The sequence below is a fragment of the Diaphorina citri genome, unplaced genomic scaffold (genome assembly GCF_000475195.1).
Source record: "Diaphorina citri unplaced genomic scaffold, Diaci psyllid genome assembly version 1.1 scaffold498, whole genome shotgun sequence".
NCBI classification, from domain to species: Eukaryota; Metazoa; Arthropoda; class Insecta; order Hemiptera; family Psyllidae; genus Diaphorina; species Diaphorina citri.
Genome location: NW_007377933.1, coordinates 114,544 through 134,346, shown reverse-complemented (window position 1 = coordinate 134,346; position 19,803 = coordinate 114,544). Strand labels below are relative to the sequence as shown.

At 35.3% G+C, this 19,803-nt stretch overlaps 2 protein-coding genes across 2 annotated transcripts in view; one reads left to right on the top strand and one right to left on the bottom strand.

Moving 5' to 3' along the window:
- Window positions 1-4,692, top strand: part of LOC103509442 (carbonic anhydrase-related protein 10) — a 34,780-nt gene extending 30,088 nt beyond the window's left edge. The window contains exons 9-10 of the mRNA XM_008474061.2: window positions 2,821-2,869; window positions 4,493-4,692. Coding sequence (XP_008472283.1) covers window positions 2,821-2,869; window positions 4,493-4,512 — 69 coding nt within the window. The 3' untranslated portion in view covers window positions 4,513-4,692. The remainder of the gene's footprint in view (window positions 1-2,820; window positions 2,870-4,492) is intronic.
- A 2,133-nt stretch (window positions 4,693-6,825) lies between these two features.
- LOC113467542 lies at window positions 6,826-10,899 on the bottom strand. Its single transcript, XM_026823770.1, has 6 exons — window positions 10,584-10,899; window positions 10,075-10,224; window positions 9,734-9,907; window positions 9,241-9,350; window positions 8,064-8,146; window positions 6,826-7,594 (listed from the first exon to the last, which is right to left on the bottom strand). Exons 1-6 carry the CDS (start codon window positions 10,843-10,845, stop codon window positions 7,471-7,473), a joined length of 903 nt encoding a protein of 300 aa, XP_026679571.1. The 5' UTR covers window positions 10,846-10,899; the 3' UTR covers window positions 6,826-7,470.
- Window positions 10,900-19,803: the final 8,904 nt, after the last annotated feature.

The following is a 19,803-nucleotide window of genomic DNA, read 5'->3' as shown; positions in this document are numbered from 1 at the left end:
ACTAATTAAATTCTCTCTGCTTCCAAGGCAAGTTTCCCTCTTACTTGTCTGCAATATATTCTCAGAGATAATTAAACATTTATGTACTATGTATACCAAGTTCAGAATGTATTTATTTTCAACACACACCTAGATGTTTCGTACTGATGTTCGTACCAGCAATATTTGTTTAATTTTTTACACAAAATCCATAATTCATACTTGATATTGTTTCGGACTGTACCGTTAGCATATTCTACGGAACATTCATTTGCATTTAGTTTATTTCTATTGAATTTATTTATCACACTTCGCTATCGAAAATGTTCAATTTCGTGCTTGAGTGTTCAGGGTGATATCTAACGTAATTATATTCATAATATTTATTTAGAAAAATATTTTATATTCAATTAGAATGCAGGAACATTACACGGCATAGAATTCAAATAATAATGTATGGTGATATCTAACGTAATTATATTCATAATATTTATTTAGAAAAATATTTTATATTCAATTAGAATGCAGGAACATTACACGGCATAGGATTTAAATAATAATGTATAGGTATATGTTCCGGGCAAAGTTTCATAGCAATCGGATGAGCGGTTTGGCCAGGCATAAAGTTCGAACAAACAAACACACACACATTAATTTTTATATATTAGATTACCTAGTATTATTATTATTTTATTTACGAGTTTGATGTTCAAATCCTTCCTACTAATATGATGAAATATTGTACTGTTCATTTTTCGCTATCGGGAAGCGGGAAGGCAGTTTCTGAAATTCTGTTAAATAGATTTGAAACTCCTTTAACATTATAATTTCCAACATAATCATTATCTGTGTTGAATGTTGTTACTTCTTCATACTTTTTATTGTACATAATCATTTTAACCCTTAAAGTTAAGCATACTTAATACTCAGACTAGCCTTGAATACTTTGATTAACAGCATTGTAAATTTAATGTCCATAATACGAGTATAATCATGTTTGTATCAACTGAATTTGAGCTTTGGATTTTTCAAAACAGCATGCTTTGAAATTCATAAGAAAACGAGGAATAATGTATAATTTTATACATAAAGTAAATACCAGTGTAGAGGCATGTGATAGGATAGCAGTTATTTACGGAATGCTAGGAATCCTCAATGTATCCCTGGTCACTTTTTCATTCATGAAGTTACACTTGTAATTCCCAAGACACGGCATGGGATGGAATAGGAACATACCTGGAAAATAGAAGACATACTGACATGACAAAGATAGGTAACTTGGTAATATTTTTCATGGAATAACGTCCGTATCTCAGAATGTATCACACTTGGCAATGGGGTCCCAGGTTCGGGATGTACTTGGCTGTTTTATAGTTAGGAAAATTGAAGAGCTGCTAGCTGGTTGAGAAAAAAGTCCCAAAATATTGGCTACATAATGTCAGAGACACCCACACTCCACAGGTTTTTCCGTCAATCACGAGTGGTGATAACCCCTAACCCTAAACTATTAGGACTATTTCAATAAACCTGCTATCTAAAGCAAATGCTCCCATCGAAAAAAATCCGTAATTTGTCAAATCACAGTCAATCGTATTCACAATCAAAAAATATGGAAATTTTTCCGATGTACACACAAAGTTTATTTATTCAAACCCGATTCAATTTTCTGAGTGGATACTAAATAATGAAAACGATTAAAAAATTAAACTGAATAAAATATCGTTCTGCTGATAAGAAGTGGGAAAAATTCTATTGTTTGGGATAAATGTATGAATCTGATAACAGTCCACTGCATGGTCGGAGGGAACAAATAGGGCTATATAGGGTGTTTTGTACATGGTGAAAGGATTTTCCCCCACGATTTAAAATTTGACGGCGACATTACATTATAGTGTTTGACCGCACATTTGTCAATAGGTATGAACCTACGATAATATTTGTCGTAAATTAGGTAGGTATTTCTAAATCTAGTGATTTTTTTTTTTTTTACTTTGGCAGAAAATAATTTTTCTAAATCTCAAATTTTTAATCTGACTTGCTCCAATCTTGAAATATAACGTGCTCCCATTTTAAAATCTTTTAGGTAATCTAGCTTATTCCCATTTTAAAATCGTCTAACCTAACAGCTTATTTTTTATCTTGAAGAAAGTAAAATGGCCTTAGTGCCCTTAACTTTCCGTCCTTCCAAAGGCCGCTTTGGTCTTTGGTCATTTTCGAAAATAAAATCGATAGAAAGATGCGTGCTAGCCCTATGATAGATTTTCTAGACAGCTGAGAGAAAGGTGATGGATTTTATAGACAGAATGATTGCGTGTGAAGACTACAGATGAGTTGTGTGATTGATGACTAGGGTGGGAATCGAAGTCTTGCCATTTTGAACTTTTGGAAGGGAACACGTGGTTAAGGGGGAGGAGACTGAAATTTTTGGTTTTTCCGATGTACTTTGGTCTTTGGTCATTTTCGTACTCTTCATAAGGACCTTGGATTGACCAATTTTTCGGGTCTGTTCATGGAAGTTTTATCTAGAATCACATATTTCGGACCTAGGTATTTGTACACAGAAAGCCCACTCAGATACTTTGGTGTAGGGACAAACAGCCCCAAAGTTTGGGTTACGTTTATACGAATCTTCGGACCTAATAAAAAAAAAAATCTCTAAATAACTTACTTTGATCGACCACCAGTACCACTATCACCGATTTTATTCATTACTAGTTGAACATTTTTGGTAAATTTAAGCACATTTCCCCCCTTTCTATTTTTTTTTTAAAGTTTGTAGGTATAGTGATCTAAAAATTAATGATTTAAAATAAAATTAATGATTTCCCCAACTTGTTTCAGATCAATGGAAAAGATTGCCCAACCATGCACCATAAAGTATTTTACAAAGGTAAGAATACTTTGTAGAGGAAAGAACGCAACGCAATGCAACGCGTACTGCATAAGTCGAATAATTTGAAGGCGTTTGTATGATATACCTAAGTTTAGAGCCCGGTGCTAGAGTCACATCCACTAAAACTTTTTTTCCCCTGTCCGTTTGTACCTATTTATGGTTTTATGAGAATTTGGGCTTTTATTATTATTATTTTAAATCTACAGTACCTATCTAGTGGTAGGACACAGGCAAGAAAACTCCAACCAGGAGCTGTTTCATTATTATGAGACTTTTTTTAAGAAATAGAAATGAAAAATGAAAGCGGGGAAAGTTGTATCTCTCCTGGAGTCGTAAATTCAAGCAATAATATATGAGAGTAAGAAGACCGGTAGACCTGTTGATTTGAAAATATTAGAGTCCCGAGGGAATGCTGAAATGGATTGCATTTGTGGGGGATAAATCATGAACTCAAACGTGTATGTAGATATTAAACTTATAGGAAATTTCGTTGCGGAGTTTTATTAAACTAAAAGCTCTTAAAATGATTGGTTTAAACCCTTAAATCGAAGAGCTTGGTACATATTTGGATCAAGGTGTTTACATGCTATGCTTTTGGCCACATTTTATTCCAAAAATATATAGCGATAACAATTTTTTATCTACCTATTTGAAATACCTATTCTTTTCTTTGAAATTCAAAGGCAATACCGATATTCTTCAAAGTCAAATCTTCAGCGGTGTAGTATAATTGCCTTGAGCAATCTCTATTATAAATCCTTCCATGGTCGAGAATGTTATTGTAAAATAAACTTGAAAAACAGAGTAGAGTTTGAACTCAAACGTGTATGTAGATATTAAACTTATAGGAAATTTCGTTGCGGAGTTTTATTAAACTAAAAGCTCTTAAAATGATTGGTTTTAAACCCTTAAACCAAAGAGCTTGGTACATATTTGGATTAAGGTGTTTACATGCTATGCTTTTGGCTACATTTTATTCCAAAAATATATAGCGATAAAAAAATTTATCTACCTATTTGAAATACCCATTCTTTTATTTGAAATTCAAAGGCAATACCGATATTCTTCAAAATGAAATCTTCAGCGGCGTAGTATAATTGCCTCGAGCAATCTCTATTATAAATCCTTCCATGGTCGAGAATTTTATTGTAAAATAAACTTGAAAAACAGAGTAGAGTTCGCCTGGTAGAATTAATCAAGAATGCACTGGCTTGAAGATTCCAGGATATCCCTAGGGAGAATGGCAAAAGTTTTGGATGAAGTTTCATTAAATGTGTATTATCCAGTCAGATGTATACAGGGTGGTTTAGCTGAAAGAAAAAAGTGAGGTCTGTGTTTTAACACCTGATTTTTTTTGCCTGTATGTTTTCGGCCAAAATTCTCGAATTTAATCTTCGATTTTAATCAATTTTGGCAGATAGATTCAACAAACAAAATAAAACTTTTCATTAGATTTTGACTCCGTTACGCGTTATGGGGGTTCCACAAGGGACCTTTTTTGAGCGAATTCTAAATTTAAATAAACCATTACCTAATTATTAGCGTTGAAACCTACTATCATGTTGATACCTCTAAGCGTTTTTTATACTCACGATTTTGTTTCTTTTGCTCTGTTTTCAGCCAATAGTTGGAAGAAATAAAACTGTTCCCGTCTTGCCTTGCCTGTTGACTGGAATTCCTGTTTGTTTGTTTGTTTGTTTGTTTGTTTGTTTGTTATGGAGACGTATAGGTATTTCACCTATCCATCGCGGGATGTTTGCTTTACCGATAGCGGAAAAAGAAAGACCGGGTAGGCTGGTTGAAAATCCCATAGATTTTATTATGTATTGACTCTCAATAATAAATTTATATTCCAAAAAGAACTTTATTAGCTAAATCGGATGTTGGTTGAAGATCATACAAATGGATTGGTAGATGTGCCAAATGCTCTCATTCTGCGTCTACTGACCTATATTTGACTTATCCCATGTTAGGAATCCATCTTCAGTGCTCCCTTTGAATGTACGGCCACTTGGGGTAACTTTGTTCCATGTCCCTTCCAAGATTTTTTTTTCTTAATATTAGCTGAGGAATCTAGTAGTAATGAACAAATTGACTGCCCACTGTCCTAAAACTTGAATTTTAAACTTCGAGACTAGAACATCGAAAATAGCTTAGTTTTTTTACGGAATCATTTCAGAATTTAGAAGTAAATTTTAACCTCATTTGTATTTGCTTATTCGAAGCTTATGCTATGCGAAGCATAGACATACCCCCATTTCATAGACATAACTTGCAGGTACCTATGTTTTCAAAATACAAAACTCACAGAACTGTGAGGTCAAAACTGTCCAAAGTTATCCTTGTTTGTCGTACATTAGCATTTCAAGATTTCGCATCAAAATCATTTATCTTACATTTATGCGTCCATTTTGATTTTGTTCTTCTGTTTTATATTCATGCTCTTACGTTCACCTTATTGTATTTATTTTAGTTTGATCGTTTTCTTGGCCATTAGGAATAGCTTACGTTGGAAACTTGAAACCACGTTCTAGGAACATATGGAAATGTGGTTAGGTACCTAAACTTGAAGTACCTACCTCTGGTAAAATGTTTTATAATGTCCTATTCTTACTTTTATCAAAATGTCTTGTAATTTTAGTTTTTTTTTTTTTTTATTATTTTTGTTTGTACAAAGGACTATAGAAGAAAATAGACTAAGAAAAAGATAAATCTTTCATAAAATCATCTATTTTGTATACCGACCTAGAAAAAAATCACTTCAACAAATTGAATAATGTTGAATTCAACAAATAGGTACTTTAAAACATGTGTAAGTAATTTACACCATGAAAAGGACAATATTTCCTTGCAAGAAGGAGAAGAAGAAGAAAAAGAAAAAACCTAGGTAGCTAGGTACTTACATCTTCAAACTACAATTTTTATGGACTACAGGAGTAAAGAGTACCTACTGTCTTATCCTGACAGCATAAACGTAAAACGTCCTCTATTTTATCCTGCAAACATCGCAATATTTCACATAAGACAAAGCCGGTAGGAACAACATTAAATTTACTCCTACAAATTTATTTCGAACTTGTTCTCCTGCAAATCCTCAAAGGTATTATGCACTTTGTTCCTTATTTATTGTCCCCGCACCTGGAATTATCTAGCGTTTCTCAGCAAGTGTGGTGATATGAGCTTCCTTTCGGGTAATTAACTTGTCACTAACGATGATGAATGTCGGTGGGAAACCGTGAAGACGTGAAAAGGATGCGAATCTAAAAAAAGGAAAACCTAAATGTGTGAGGGAGGATACGTTGTTCCATTTATCGCGTTTTGTCTTCGTCGTCGTTGTTTTTTTTTTTTTTTTTTTTTTTTTTTTTTTTTTTTTTTTGTTTTTTTTTGTTTTTTTTTTTTTTTTTTTTTTTTTTTTTTTTTTTTTTTAAAGACATCCAGTCTAGCATTTCCTGGACAATGATACAGATGTTGATAAATCAATCCAAAATACCACTTCCGAACTGTTAGTCAGCACCTGCGAGTGATGTCTAGCTGATGTGCTACAATAAGAACGAAACGCGTCCTAAGGGCAGCCACACACTATCAGGTATAGACCTGATCAGGTGTCAGGTCTACCTGATAGTGAGTGGCTACCGTTGATGGAGCATCAGGCCCCAGTAAAAATATCAACATCTACGTAATCTACGTATACTAAAAAATCATTGTTTCCTGTTTTTAATTAATTAATTCAAAAACTGATTTGAATAATATGTGGTTAATCCTTTTAGGACAAGACAAAACATTGAACAAATTAAAGGTATGATTACTTGAGCGTCCGCTAGGTTCGCTTCGGTTTTCGGTTTCGGTTTTCGGTTTCGGTTTTCGATCCCGTGCTAAATCTAAAAACATGATGTAAACAAGATGGCGCCAACATGGGTTGCGTTATGGGGATCAGGATTCGATGCGAAATCTCCCTAATATCTTTTTTTTTATCATTTCTTTTCTATCGGGCATAATACCTATTGTATTTCTTTCTGTCAATTTCTATCATCAATTATTTCTATCAGGTTCTTACCATAGATGAATTCTGTTTTGAGGTTTTAAAAATGCTAGATTTCATATGTTATGAATACAAAAGTTAGTTTCGGTTCCTAGGTAGTTTAATTTTGTTGCAGTATTATTTATTATTTTTAGAAATTGTTATAAATAGGTGTATAATAAATCTATTCTAAATTCGGGCGGAAGTAAGGGACCTAAATTTCGTAAGTAAGAAAAAAATCTCGGAGTTTGAATTGTCATACCATTTTAGCTAATTTTTTCCAGGTCATCATTTATGCAGTCTATAGCTCCAAAAATTATTTGCAGAAAATGCTTTATTTCTTATAATCTTAGAGGATCTTACTTCCACTCAACTCTAAACATTCTATCCGACATTGACATTGTAGACTTTCAAAAATAATAATAAAAAAATATTGGTCATATCATTATATTATTAAAGGTATATCAAATTTGCTATCTAATATGTATTTATTAATGAAATAAACTGTTACAATATTTGAAGAAAAAATAATTATCCTGTTTTATAAACTGTTTTATCCTGTTTTTCAAGGCTCGTATTCCTATTTCTTCGAGTTTTTATACAGGCTGAGATCTTTCTCACTCATGGTAGGCGGTTTGCGTCTCATTTCAGGTGTAATGTAAGAGCCGGTTACTGACAGCAATCCTCCTTCAGCAATGTCAGTCCTGATAAACAGAAAAACAGTGACAGTAAAAGTACAACGCCAATTTACCATTAATAATAATGTAATAAAAATAATATTTAAACTCTAAAGGTTAGGTGGTAGGAGAGCGGGGTTTACCAAATCAGAATTGAAATCAATCTAGGCTTGAGCTATGCTTAATACCCAGTTCAATCCAGAATTGAAGCCAACTCCGACTTCCTAAAACGCGATCTAAAACCAGCAGTAGGGTATTCGGAACCGAGGGTACTGCGGTTCGAATCGCAGAGGAGACATAATTCAGTCAGAGGAAGACTCTTTTTTACAGATGATGTAAGATCAAGGGGTCCAAAAAGCATAAAAGTAAAACAATATAGCTAACTATGATGGCTTGGTTACGTGCTTCAGATCCTGGAAAAATATGGAAAGTAGTAACGATCCGAACTATCTACAAGTGCAACTTTCATAATGAATAATGTACCTAGGACCGTTACCTCTTACTGGACTTGTTAAAGTCATCCTTGTCTTGATCTTCATGGAAAGACAGCGCTGTAGAGGATCTGCCAGTCTCCTCAACCTGTGAGAAAATTGGACAGAGTTTAGATACGGGTGAAGAGTTATCAGAGTGTTTCAGAATTTTTGGTCGTAATGGGTTAGGACTTTTTGATAGTTTCGTAGATTTGATTAGCCCCAACTTTTAGGGCTGTTTGGCCTTGCACCGAAGCCTCAGAGCGGGCTGTTTTTGATGGTTTTCTATCATTAGTTTCTAAAGCCAAAATTCAAATAAGGTTTCCACAGATCTCCAGTCAAGGGAACTCTGTTTTCCCATACTAAAATATACGTAATCAAGGACGGATATCGTGTTTAATTAGGTTTTGAATTACCTGGGCTAAATTTTTATAGCGCGAGGGTTTGAGCCATCCCTTTTTGGTTTGACGTTCAATTTTGGCAATGGCCCTCTTTTTGTTGCTTTGGTCGGTTTCTTTTCCTGGCTTGGTTTACTCTTAGTGGGAATTAGTGGAAGTACAGGTTCAGGTTTGGATTTGACTTCCACATTGAACGATTCAACAGGAGTGTCCTTTTCTTTTAGAATTAATTCGTTCATTTCGAAATGAGGCATGAACGTACAATCTGAAAGAGAAGAGAATAGGTATGACTTTAGGAAATAAAAGCTTAATTTTGTCTTAACCCTAGTAAAGGATCAACCAAGACTAAATTTTGAAACCTTTTTATGAGGAAAATATGGAGTATCTTTCTCTACCTTATTCATTGCTCTTATACAGTTTTAAAACATTCCTAGTTCCTACACATAGGTAACTATCCGATCTAACTAAAGTATTAAACATACCATCCTCAGCATCGGAGAAGAATTCGTACTCGTGGCTATCTCCTCCTTTCAGCAAATAGAAATTGATCCACCCCTTTGATAAAAGCTCCTCTTGCTCTCCCACAGTGAGAGCCTTTTTCCCTTTGGATCCTTCTTCTTGTTGGTTGAAAGGAGTGAAGGTTCCCACCATCATGGCTCTCTTATAGTTCAGCACGGTAGGATTGCTTCCATTTGATTTACTATGTCTTCTACAACTTGTGTTGATCATGTCTATGGATTCTATTGATACGTTAAAATATACGTAATCAAGGACGGATATCGTGTTTAATTAGGTTTTGAATTACCTGGGCTAAATTTTTATAGCGCTTTTTCGAGTACAGATCATGAGGCTCGGGAAACGTCTTGTCCTTTTCGTAAAAATTGTCCTGTCTGCTCGATGAACTCATTTCTGAGTCTGAAAATAGAAAAACAAACAATCATTAAAATTTCCCATTGCAACTCAAGGTCATTATATCATAGGTAAATGAATTTTGACTCTAAATGCAAATTAGATTTGAAAAGATGAAGGGTTGTTAGTTGGCGATAAAAAGAAATCGCCAATACTAACCAAGTAACCATTGACCATCTTTCCAAATCTGAGAATACACTAAACTTGAAAAATTAAGGCCTCAATTTTCATATGACCCTTAAATTTAATGTTAAAACTAAACCAATTCTCCAGGATAAAATTTGAGTGGAATTCGACATCTACGCAGAGACTAAAACACGTCCAACATCTGACTAAAGTGAGGCTGTAGGTGTAGACCCAGGAAAAGTAAACCTTAGATAGATACCTACCTCCACAGAAGTTTTTCAGCGTCAGGGACAAGTTCATTTTGTTGGTCTGTCTGGGATTCGATCTCCGTTCTCTGGACTGTTCGGATGAATTCATAGAGAGATGAAGCTCAATATTTGGGCTTGATTGCTTGTTGGTGCCCTTCTCTGACGCTACGGTGACTTTCCAATTATGCTCTGTAAAAGAGAGGAAAAGGATTATGTTGAAATTTAAACCATAGTGTTCAAAGGTTTTTGTTATTACAGCTTTTGCTAGATAGAGCTACATAAGTTTAAGTTATTATTAGAGCTTTTTTTATGAACACTTTATTATCTTTAATTAAAAAAAGGCATCTTTGATTTACCTGAACAAGGTTTTGCTGAAGTTTGAGGCTGGAACGACCTTTCTCTTTCGGGTTTACTGGATTTGCGAACGATCTGTTTTTGAGACTCATCGGATTCTGAATGGACGCTGATTGAACTGACGGTCCGAATGGAACAATCATAATCTTTCACTGGAAAACAATGGAGTGAAAAAAGACTACGTAAGTGCAGGATAAGAATCAGGATTGTTAGCAACAGGTGTGTTAATCGGTATAACAGTGGATGGATTTCAAGGAAAATGTCTCAAAACTTTATTATAGAAAAGTCCACAGACTGACCAGAGTGACCAGGAACCCTAAAGCTGCGCCCACACGTAGTCTACTCCGTCGATCGATGGTTGATAGACGTCAACTGAAACCGTACGCTGCCTCGAGAACATAGATGCACCTCTTCACCTCGTCGATCGACGAGGTTGACTAAGTGTTGAAACAGCTTTAGAGTGAAATATTATTTGTAGGAAAGTGAGGATATCAAGGTTAGATATACTAACCTATTGGGTCCAATTCCTTGTGATGATCAAAATCCTCGAAACAGGGAGCGGACACAAACGAATCAACTGGAGTACCAAGCTCTTGGAATTGGTCCACAGGATCCTTAGCTTCAGTTTCAGCAAAGGTGTCAATGATCTTATTTTGTTCCATGATGTCCGTAGATTCCATGGTAGGTTCCTCAACTTTCTGTGGTTTAACAGATTGTCGCTTGGTTCTCCGACTATCAGGAACGTTACTGAACCGTTTCGTCTTTGGGTTCATGGGGATGTTTTCCGAATTTTCCAAGAAGCAATTCTTGTGAGCATTTCTCGGAGGGTTTGATTTTGATGGTTTTCTATCATTAGTTTCTAAAGCCAAAATTCAAATAAGGTTTCCACAGATCTCCAGTCAAGGGAACTCTGTTTTCCCAAAAATATACGTAATCAAGGACGGATATCGTGTTTAATTAGGTTTTGAATTACCTGGGCTAAATTTTTGTAGCGTTTTTTCGAGTACAGATCATGAGGCTCGGGAAACGTCTTGTCCTTTTCGTAAAAATTGTCCTGTCTGCTCGATGAACTCATTTCTGAGTCTGAAAATAGAAAAACAAACAATCATTAAAATTTCCCATTGCACTTTGCTGAATCTTCCTTGGAATTATTACTAAAAAGTCTGACGATTTGTTTTTCCAGTTTTTGTATATCTTCCTTAGATGGTTCAGAATTACCACGCTTATCTGTTTTACTCTTTCCATCCCATTGCAACTCAAGGTCATTATATCATAGGTAAATGAATTTTGACTCTAAATGCAAATTAGATTTGAAAAGATGAAGGGTTGTTAGTTGGCGATAAAAAGAAATCGCCAATACTAACCAAGTAACCATTGACCATCTTTCCAAATCTGAGAATACACTAAACTTGAAAAATTAAGGCCTCAATTTTCATATGACCCTTAAATTTAATGTTAAAACTAAACCAATTCTCCAGGATAAAATTTGAGTGGAATTCGACATCTACGCAGAGACTAAAACACGTCCAACATCTGACTAAAGTGAAGCTGTAGGTGTAGACCCAGGAAAAGTAAACCCACTCTTTCCTTTATTCCGATCAGAGCATCTGTGCGAATACTTCTCTTTTAATTTGACCTGACCATTCTTTAGAATCATGTTTATAAAGTCGCCCTGATTTACTTTTTTAAATCGTTTTCTTCTACTGTGAGAATGACTACAGGATTTTCGACTAGCATGACTCTTATGACTATGGCTACAACTCAGTCTATCACTTATGATTGGAAGTTTATTGTCAGTTTGTATGGATTTGTCTTTGGTCATTTTCTCCCTATGGTCATCTGGAGATCTCGTTCTATATTTTCCGAAATATGTTTCAGGAACAGAGTGGCGACGTTCGGAAGATGCGGAGGACGAGGAATCCATGAATCTGAAATAAAATTGAACACTTGAATAGTACAATTGGTTGATGTTGATTCTAGACACGTTAAACTCTAGACTAAAAAGACTATTAAAATACAAAATAGTACCATATTACGAGTACATATTAGTCTAGAATTCTAGATGGAAGAAAAAAGAATCTTTGATCGTGCGTCTAAATGTCTAATAAAACTAGGTACCTATGTACGTAAGTATTTCCTGATACCTACCTACTGACAGTATGTAGGCATACCTAATCTAAATTCCATTTTAATTTGACGGAAGTTTTGCTACGGATGAGTGCAAAATACAAAATTGTCAAAATCTAAGAGGGGAATGTGTTGGAATTTCGTGTTAAGCTGTGTCCCAAAGTGAATGACATTTTAAAAATACTTTTTATTTTTACACATGACTGGAAATTACTTTTACCTTTAATTATTAATATTGAAAAAAAAAAAAGAAAAAAAAATATCTAAAAAGACATGCTCTATTTTTGTCCTAAATTGAGACCAGGCTTGCATTGATCATCTAAAAGCTTATCTATCTACTCTTTTGTCTAGTGACTCTAGTGTGGTCAAACCAGTCGGTCCGAACTGCAGGAAAACGGCATTAACAGTCCGTTATCCAGGATCAAACTTGTGAGTCCCAATTTCCCAGACGATCTACAGAGTTTTCAGACACTTGTACCTAGAACTTGAAACGTTTCAACTGTTTTCAATTTTTCAATGTCCCACATCGTGTTTATAAAAATGGCAAACTAGTTTTTCCACAATTAAAATTATTACTAGGTTCATTTGTTCGATAATTCGATTTGCTCGATGATATTTGGGAGAAAAAGATAAAAAGATCCAATTTATTGTGAATGTGTTTTATATTTGAACAGGACCAGGAAAAATGGTCTCAAATTTTAAATGCCTCTTAGATAAGTCAAGAAGTCATATAACTTTCCCATTGCAACTCAAGGTCATTATATCATAGGTAAATGAATTTTGACTCTAAATGCAAATTAGATTTGAAAAGATGAAGGGTTGTTAATAGTTGGCGATAAAAAGAAATCCCCAATACTAACCAAGTAACCATTGACCATCTTTCCAAATCTGAGATTACACTTATGACTTAACTTAAAAAATCAAGAATCAAGGCCTCAATTTTCATATGACCCTTAAATTTAATGTTAAAACTAAACCAATTCTCCAGGATAAAATTTGAGTGGAATTCGACATCTACGCAGAGACTAAAACACGTCCAACATCTGACTAAAGTGAAGCTGTAGGTGTAGACCCAGGAAAAGTAAACCCTAGATACCTACCTCCACAGAAGTTTTTCAGCGTCAGGGACAAGTTCATTTTGTTGGTCTGTCTGGGATTCGATCTCCGTTCTCTGGACTGTTCGGATGAATTCATAGAGAGATGAAGCTCAATATTTGGGCTTGATTGCTTGTTGGTGCCCTTCTCTGACGCTACGGTGACTTTCCAATTATGCTCTGTAAAAGAGAGGAAAAGGATTATGTTGAAATTTAAACCATAGTGTTCAAAGGTTTTTGTTATTACAGCTTTTGCTAGATAGAGCTACATAAGTTTAAGTTATTATTAGAGCTTTTTTTATGAACACTTTATTATCTTTAATTAAAAAAAGGCATCTTTGATTTACCTGAACAAGGTTTTGCTGAAGTTTGAGGCTGGAACGACCTTTCTCTTTCGGGTTTACTGGATTTGCGAACGATCTGTTTTTGAGACTCATCGGATTCTGAATGGACGCTGATTGAACTGACGGTCCGAATGGAACAATCATAATCTTTCACTGGAAAACAATGGAGTGAAAAAAGACTACGTAAGTGCAGGATAAGAATCAGGATTGTTAGCAACAGGTGTGTTAATCGGTATAACAGTGGATGGATTTCAAGGAAAATGTCTCAAAACTTTATTATAGAAAAGTCCACAGACTGACCAGAGTGACCAGGAACCCTAAAGCTGCGCCCACACGTAGTCTACTCCGTCGATCGATGGTTGATAGACGTCAACTGAAACCGTACGCTGCCTCGAGAACATAGATGCAACCTCTTCACTCGTCGATCGATGAGGTTGACTAAGTTGTTTGACACAGCTTTAGAGTGAATATATATTTGTAGGAAAGTGAGGATATCAAGGCTTAGATATACTAACCTATTGGGTCCAATTCCTTGTGTGATCAAAAATCCTCGAAACAGGGACGCGGACCACAAACGAATCAACCTGGAGTACCAAGCTCTTTGGAAATTGGTCCACAGGATCCTTAGCCTTCAGTTTCAGCAAAGGTGTCAATGATCTTATTTTTGTTCCATGATGTCCGTAGATTCCATGGTAGCGTTCCTCAACTTTCTGTGGTTTAACAGATTGTCGCCTTGGTTCTCCGACTATCAGGAACGTTACTGAACCCGTTCGTCGTTTTGGGTTCATGGGGAATGTTTTCCGAATTTTCCAAGAAGCACAATTCTTGTGAGCCATTCTCGGGAGGGTTTGAAGCCATGCTTTTTTGGTTAACGTTCAATTTTGGCAATGCGCCCTCTTTTTGTTGCTTGGTCGGTTTCTTTTCCTGGCCCTCTTTTTGTTGCTTTGGTCGGTTTCTTTTCCTGGCTCGGTTTACTCTTAGTGGGAATTAGTGGAAGTACAGGTTCAGGTTTGGATTTGACTTCGACATTGAACGATTCAACAGGAGTGTCCTTTTCTTTTAGAATGAATTCGTTCATTTCGAAATGAGGCATGAACGTACAATCTGAAAGAGAAGAGAATAGGTATGACTTTAGGAAATAAAAGCTTAATTTTGTCTTAACCCTAGTAAAGGATTAACCAAGACTAAATTTTGAAACCTTTTAATGAGGAAAATATGGAGTATCTTTCTCTACCTTTTTCATTGCTCTTATACAGTTTTAAAACATTCCTACACATAGGTAGTTATCCGATCTAACTAAAGTATTAAACATACCATCCTCAGCATCGGAGAAGAATTCGTACTCGTGGCTATCTCCTCCTTTCAGCAAATAGAAATTGATCCACCCCTTTGATAAAAGCTCCTCTTGCTCTCCCACAGTGAGAGCCTTTTTCCCTTTGGATCCTTCTTCTTGTTGGTTGAAAGGAGTGAAGGTTCCCACCATCATGGCTCTCTTATAGTTCAGCACGGTAGGATTGCTTCCATTTGATTTACTATGTCTTCTACAACTTGTGTTGATCATGTCTATGGATTCTATTGATACGTTGCTGACACTGGAAAACTTTCTGGGTTCAAAGTTCTCTTGTGGTATTTCTGGCAGTTCGGGATGACATTCTTCAACAGAGTAAAACTGGCTCTTCTTCTTATTGGCCAAATAGTCTTCGAATTTTGCAACTTCTTTATTCAATTCTTCCCTTGTATCAATATCTTCTATACAACGACATTGTTCTATCTTGCGTCCTTCTACAACGTTTTCAATATTCTGGGAAGGTTTTTCTTTTTGAGGAACTATTGGTTGTGCCTTATCATTGTAGTCTAATGGGCTCCCGTATACGTCTCTAGTGTTCATGAGACCTGATTCTTCTTCAGGAATGATGTCAAATTTTCTCGCGTACTTGTTACTTGGACGTCTATTTGTCTCTACCTCTGGATGCATAGCACATTTCTTCATTTCTGGAGATTTAACTTGAATCGCTATAGATTTTTTAATCTCTTTTTCGGCATTTTCTTTCTCGCCTTGCATCAACCCATCTAGAAGTATGTACATTATTGCTTTATCCAATTCATCGTCCGCTTTTTTAGATTTATCCGATATAGTTTTGGAGGTGGTTTGAACAGGTTTCTCCAAATCGGTTTGAGCATAATCATTAACTTTTGTTTTAGAATCACTTTTAGACTGACAATAACAGTCTTTTCTCTCAGGAGATTCTCTTTCTTCAGGTTTATAACTCGTGCTTGAAGAACTATTTCTCATTGGGACCTTCTTTTCAGTCCGAACTTTTGAATTATCCCATTTGTGAGCTTCATCAACTCTCGAACCATGTTCTACAGATCGTGTTGGTTTTATAGCACTTCTTTCCAAATTTTCAGTGATAGCCTTGCTTTCTTCTATGGATGTTTGTGTGAAATCATTTCTGATTAGTTTGGTCTTTCGATTATCCATAATGTATTCTCTTTGAGTTTGAGTAGATTGTTTTCTAACATTTTGAGTAGATTTATGGCCGTTATCACTATCATCACTAGGACGTAATGTTTTGAGACATTTAGAGTTTTCGGAATCATATTTCTTTTTTTGATGGGACCCAAGTTGATTGCTCTGAATTTCATGGACTACGATGGTATTACTACAAGTATGTCTTTCAAAGGATTCCTGAGATTTTTTTACTACTTGTTTTTTACTTTCAGTTTTATCTTTGTGTCCACAATAGCTTTTTGAACAGACTTTTTTCTCGTTTGATAAGCCCAAACTACTTTCAGCCGCTAATTTCTGTTGCTGTTTTGATTTCAATTGTTGTTTTTTGCGAATTATTTTCTTTAGTAGGCTCGCTTTGGAACAATGCTTGCACTTTTCTCGACTGTGCTTTCTAAGTTTTCTTTCTCTATTCATGAGTTTTTTCTTTATTTCCTCAGGTAATTTGTATTTCATATGATGCAAACTATAAATTTCATCTCCATTGAGAGTTATAAAATAAGGTGAGAAGGAACAGCTTTTCTTTCTTGGCCGCCGATCTAAAACTAATGATGTGTCACCTCTTACAATTTTCTCATCGTGTTTATTGTAACAGGTTCTGTGTTTAGAGGACATTTCGTCCAAACTGTCTGGATTACTAACTTCATCATCACTAGAATCACTTGAATAGTCTTCATATTTACTGGATGCATTGACTAGCATGGAATATGATTTTGGCAGTGAAGATAATCTGGAGACTACTGGGGTATTATAATTTGAATCACGGTATGGTTGTGGCACTATGTTACTAATGGCAGAGGTACAGGAACAGCTTTTGTAATCCATGCCTTTACTTCCGTTCTTCTTTTCCTCTCGTTCCAATGGTTTCTTATGAGATATCACAGATGACGTTGGTTGATTGAATAAAAAACTGTCCACAATATGTTTGTTATCAGGTTCATGTTTGATTTCTGAAATCAAAGAGTTTTTTGAAAGATTATTATAATTTTCTTGTACTGAAGAATTGACTTGTTCAACACTTTCGCTATCCAGCTCAAAAATAACAACATCTTCTTTTGTCTCATACGTAGGTTGGAGTAGATACGAGTGATCTGTTATAGCAATACTCTTATTAGTACCATTATTATCTGAATCGGAATCTAGGAAATGAACACTTATCAATTTCATTTGCTTGTTTGGAATATAGCCGCTTTGCAGTGGTTCTGACAACAAACTCTCTGCGTCTATTACTAAAGGAAACAATCTTGGACTTCTTGGAAGATTCACTCTATCATCAAATTCTTGATCTCTATTTCTCATTCTCACATCTTCTCTGTAGGAGGAAGATGACTGTATAGTAGATATTGTTCTATCTGTGATTGTGGTGCCATAGGAGCTGAAATAATAATCTGAACTTGATCTCGGTGTTAAAGCTTTTGAATATTTGTCATTTAAACTTTGCAATAGGTATGAACTGATCTCCTCGTTGTCATTGAAGCAAATTAAATACTCTTCATTGTTATCATCTCCATTATCTTGATGAATATCCTCCACGTCGAATTTCTGAGTCTCCGTTTTCCTAACTATTTTTTCTCCATTCTGCAATTTCAAAATGGCCTCTTGTAGTTCTTGATCTTCATGTTTCACACTATCTGACGAGTAACACACTCTGGTATATTCATTTGAATGAATGTTTGGAAGAACCAAGTTATTATATTCACTCTCCGATAAATACTTTGCTGAATCTTCCTTGGAATTATTACTAAAAAGTCTGACGATTTGTTTTTCCAGTTTTTGTATATCTTCCTTAGATGGTTCAGAACTACCACGCTTATCTGTTTTACTCTTTCCTCTATTTTAATATTTTCGTTCAGATGGTTACGAATTCTTACACCACATATCATCGAAGAATACAATGTTATCATAGATAGGTATATGAACTGGATTTCAAACGTTGTCGAAAGGTTGACTTACACAAACTGACTTTCAATATTTGGATAGCTTATAAATAAACAAGAAGAAAAAAGTTATTAAAGAAATACTCGAACATACCTACTCCTTTTAGGTGGGTTCCTACTGAAAATTCTTGGCAAACACAATCTTAACAGTAAATTTCAATAATTAGGTAGGTAGGTACTCGTAAGTGATGCCTAATATTACTTTTATCATAATTATATCCTTCATCATGTCTAGGTTCAGATTTTCAGAGTTGGTAGTTGAGGCATCTCCACCAATTTTCTTAAAAATTCCGGGACATCTGCACTCTTGATCCTTCGGCCAAAGAGACAAGCAAAACTTTACCACCATAAACATATTTTTATCAAAAAGTTATGAAAAAAAAAAGATGTTAGTAATAAAATCCCTATAACTTCTGTTCCAGTCAGCTCCCATGGCGTAGTGGTCACTGCGCTCGCCTTGCACGCGGGAGACCCGGGTTCGATTCACGGCGGGGTCAAGAAATTTGTATCATGCAAATGATTGATTCCGTGACTGGCTGTTGCGGGGCCCACTTAGCCTCGTGAGGGAAATGAGTAGCTATGACTTATAAATGCGCATAGCGACCGGTGCCAGCATGGTAGGTAAACATTGGATTTTAGGATTATTGACATATTGGGAAAATCCTACAATGCTGCAGTGAGCACCAAAGTTGTGATATAATAACACAAAGAAACTGCATTTACATTACATAACTTCTGTTCCTGGGGTTGTACGTTTGTTACTCACAATGCAGACCCATTAAGTTCAAAATATGTATGGACATGTATTGTACACCTGCAATTTCATTGTACAAAATACTCGTACAATGAAATGAAATACAAATCCAGGGTTTTTTCCTGACTCATGTTGACATTATGTTGATGTAAGAAACACTACTTCATGTTGGCCACAAAAGAATTTTGACCAATCACCTGAACATGGATTTCTGAGATTGTAAATCTGTAAACGTCCAAAAAAATGGGACCAACAATAAAGTCAACATGAAATTGTAGACCGAAAGGTAATTTACAGTCAAGCTGAATGGTATACGAGTACTTTCATTTTTGACCCCTTTGCATTGTCCATGTATTTCGACTTTCCAGACTGGTCAATCCATACCCGTTAACAAAAAACAAAATTGTAGTTATCACACGAAACGAGGAAATTACAGCCCGATGTCGTGTGAAAGAAGCATTTTTTAGAAAGTAAGGTACAACAATTATTCTAAAAAATAAATATAAACCACTCGTGAGCTCTCGAAATTTTCAAAAGAGGTCAGTCTAGCTTTTAAGTTTCGAGTGACCAGTAGTTTTCTTTCACTTGACTAGAAAACAGTCATGGGGAATGATGACCACGACGACTGTTATTTTGAAAGGAGTACGTATTCCTTTCTACCCACCTTGAGGTAAGACTATTCTTTTAGTTAATTAATTTTACCAGGATTTTATTTATTTACAGTAGAACCTCGATTATTTCAACTCATTCACTTGTATTCGGAACTCACTCGCATTCGGGAAGGCCTATGGTTGATTAATGAAATATGACATCAGTAATGCAAAAGGTGAAGTATTTTTTACATTCCATTATGTAGGTATCAGTATTTATTTATTTTTATAATTATAATTTATTTCCTCTAGGAAAATGGCCCAATAGCTAATTCCCTTGCATTCGTAAGCAACAAACAACATAATTATTTTTTTC

Bases quoted from the DNA above. Each gene is read 5' to 3' on its own strand.
- LOC113467542 (XM_026823770.1), bottom strand. From the start codon at position 10,845: ATGAACCCAAAGACGAAACGGTTCAGTAACGTTCCTGATAGTCGGAGA. The intron at 9,908-10,074 runs GTAAATCAAAGA...TCTCTTTTACAG, and splicing joins TTCAGCAAAACCTTGTTCAG to AGCATAATTGGAAAGTCACC. The intron at 9,351-9,733 runs GTAGGTATCTAT...TTCTATTTTCAG, and splicing joins GCTGAAAAACTTCTGTGGAG to ACTCAGAAATGAGTTCATCG.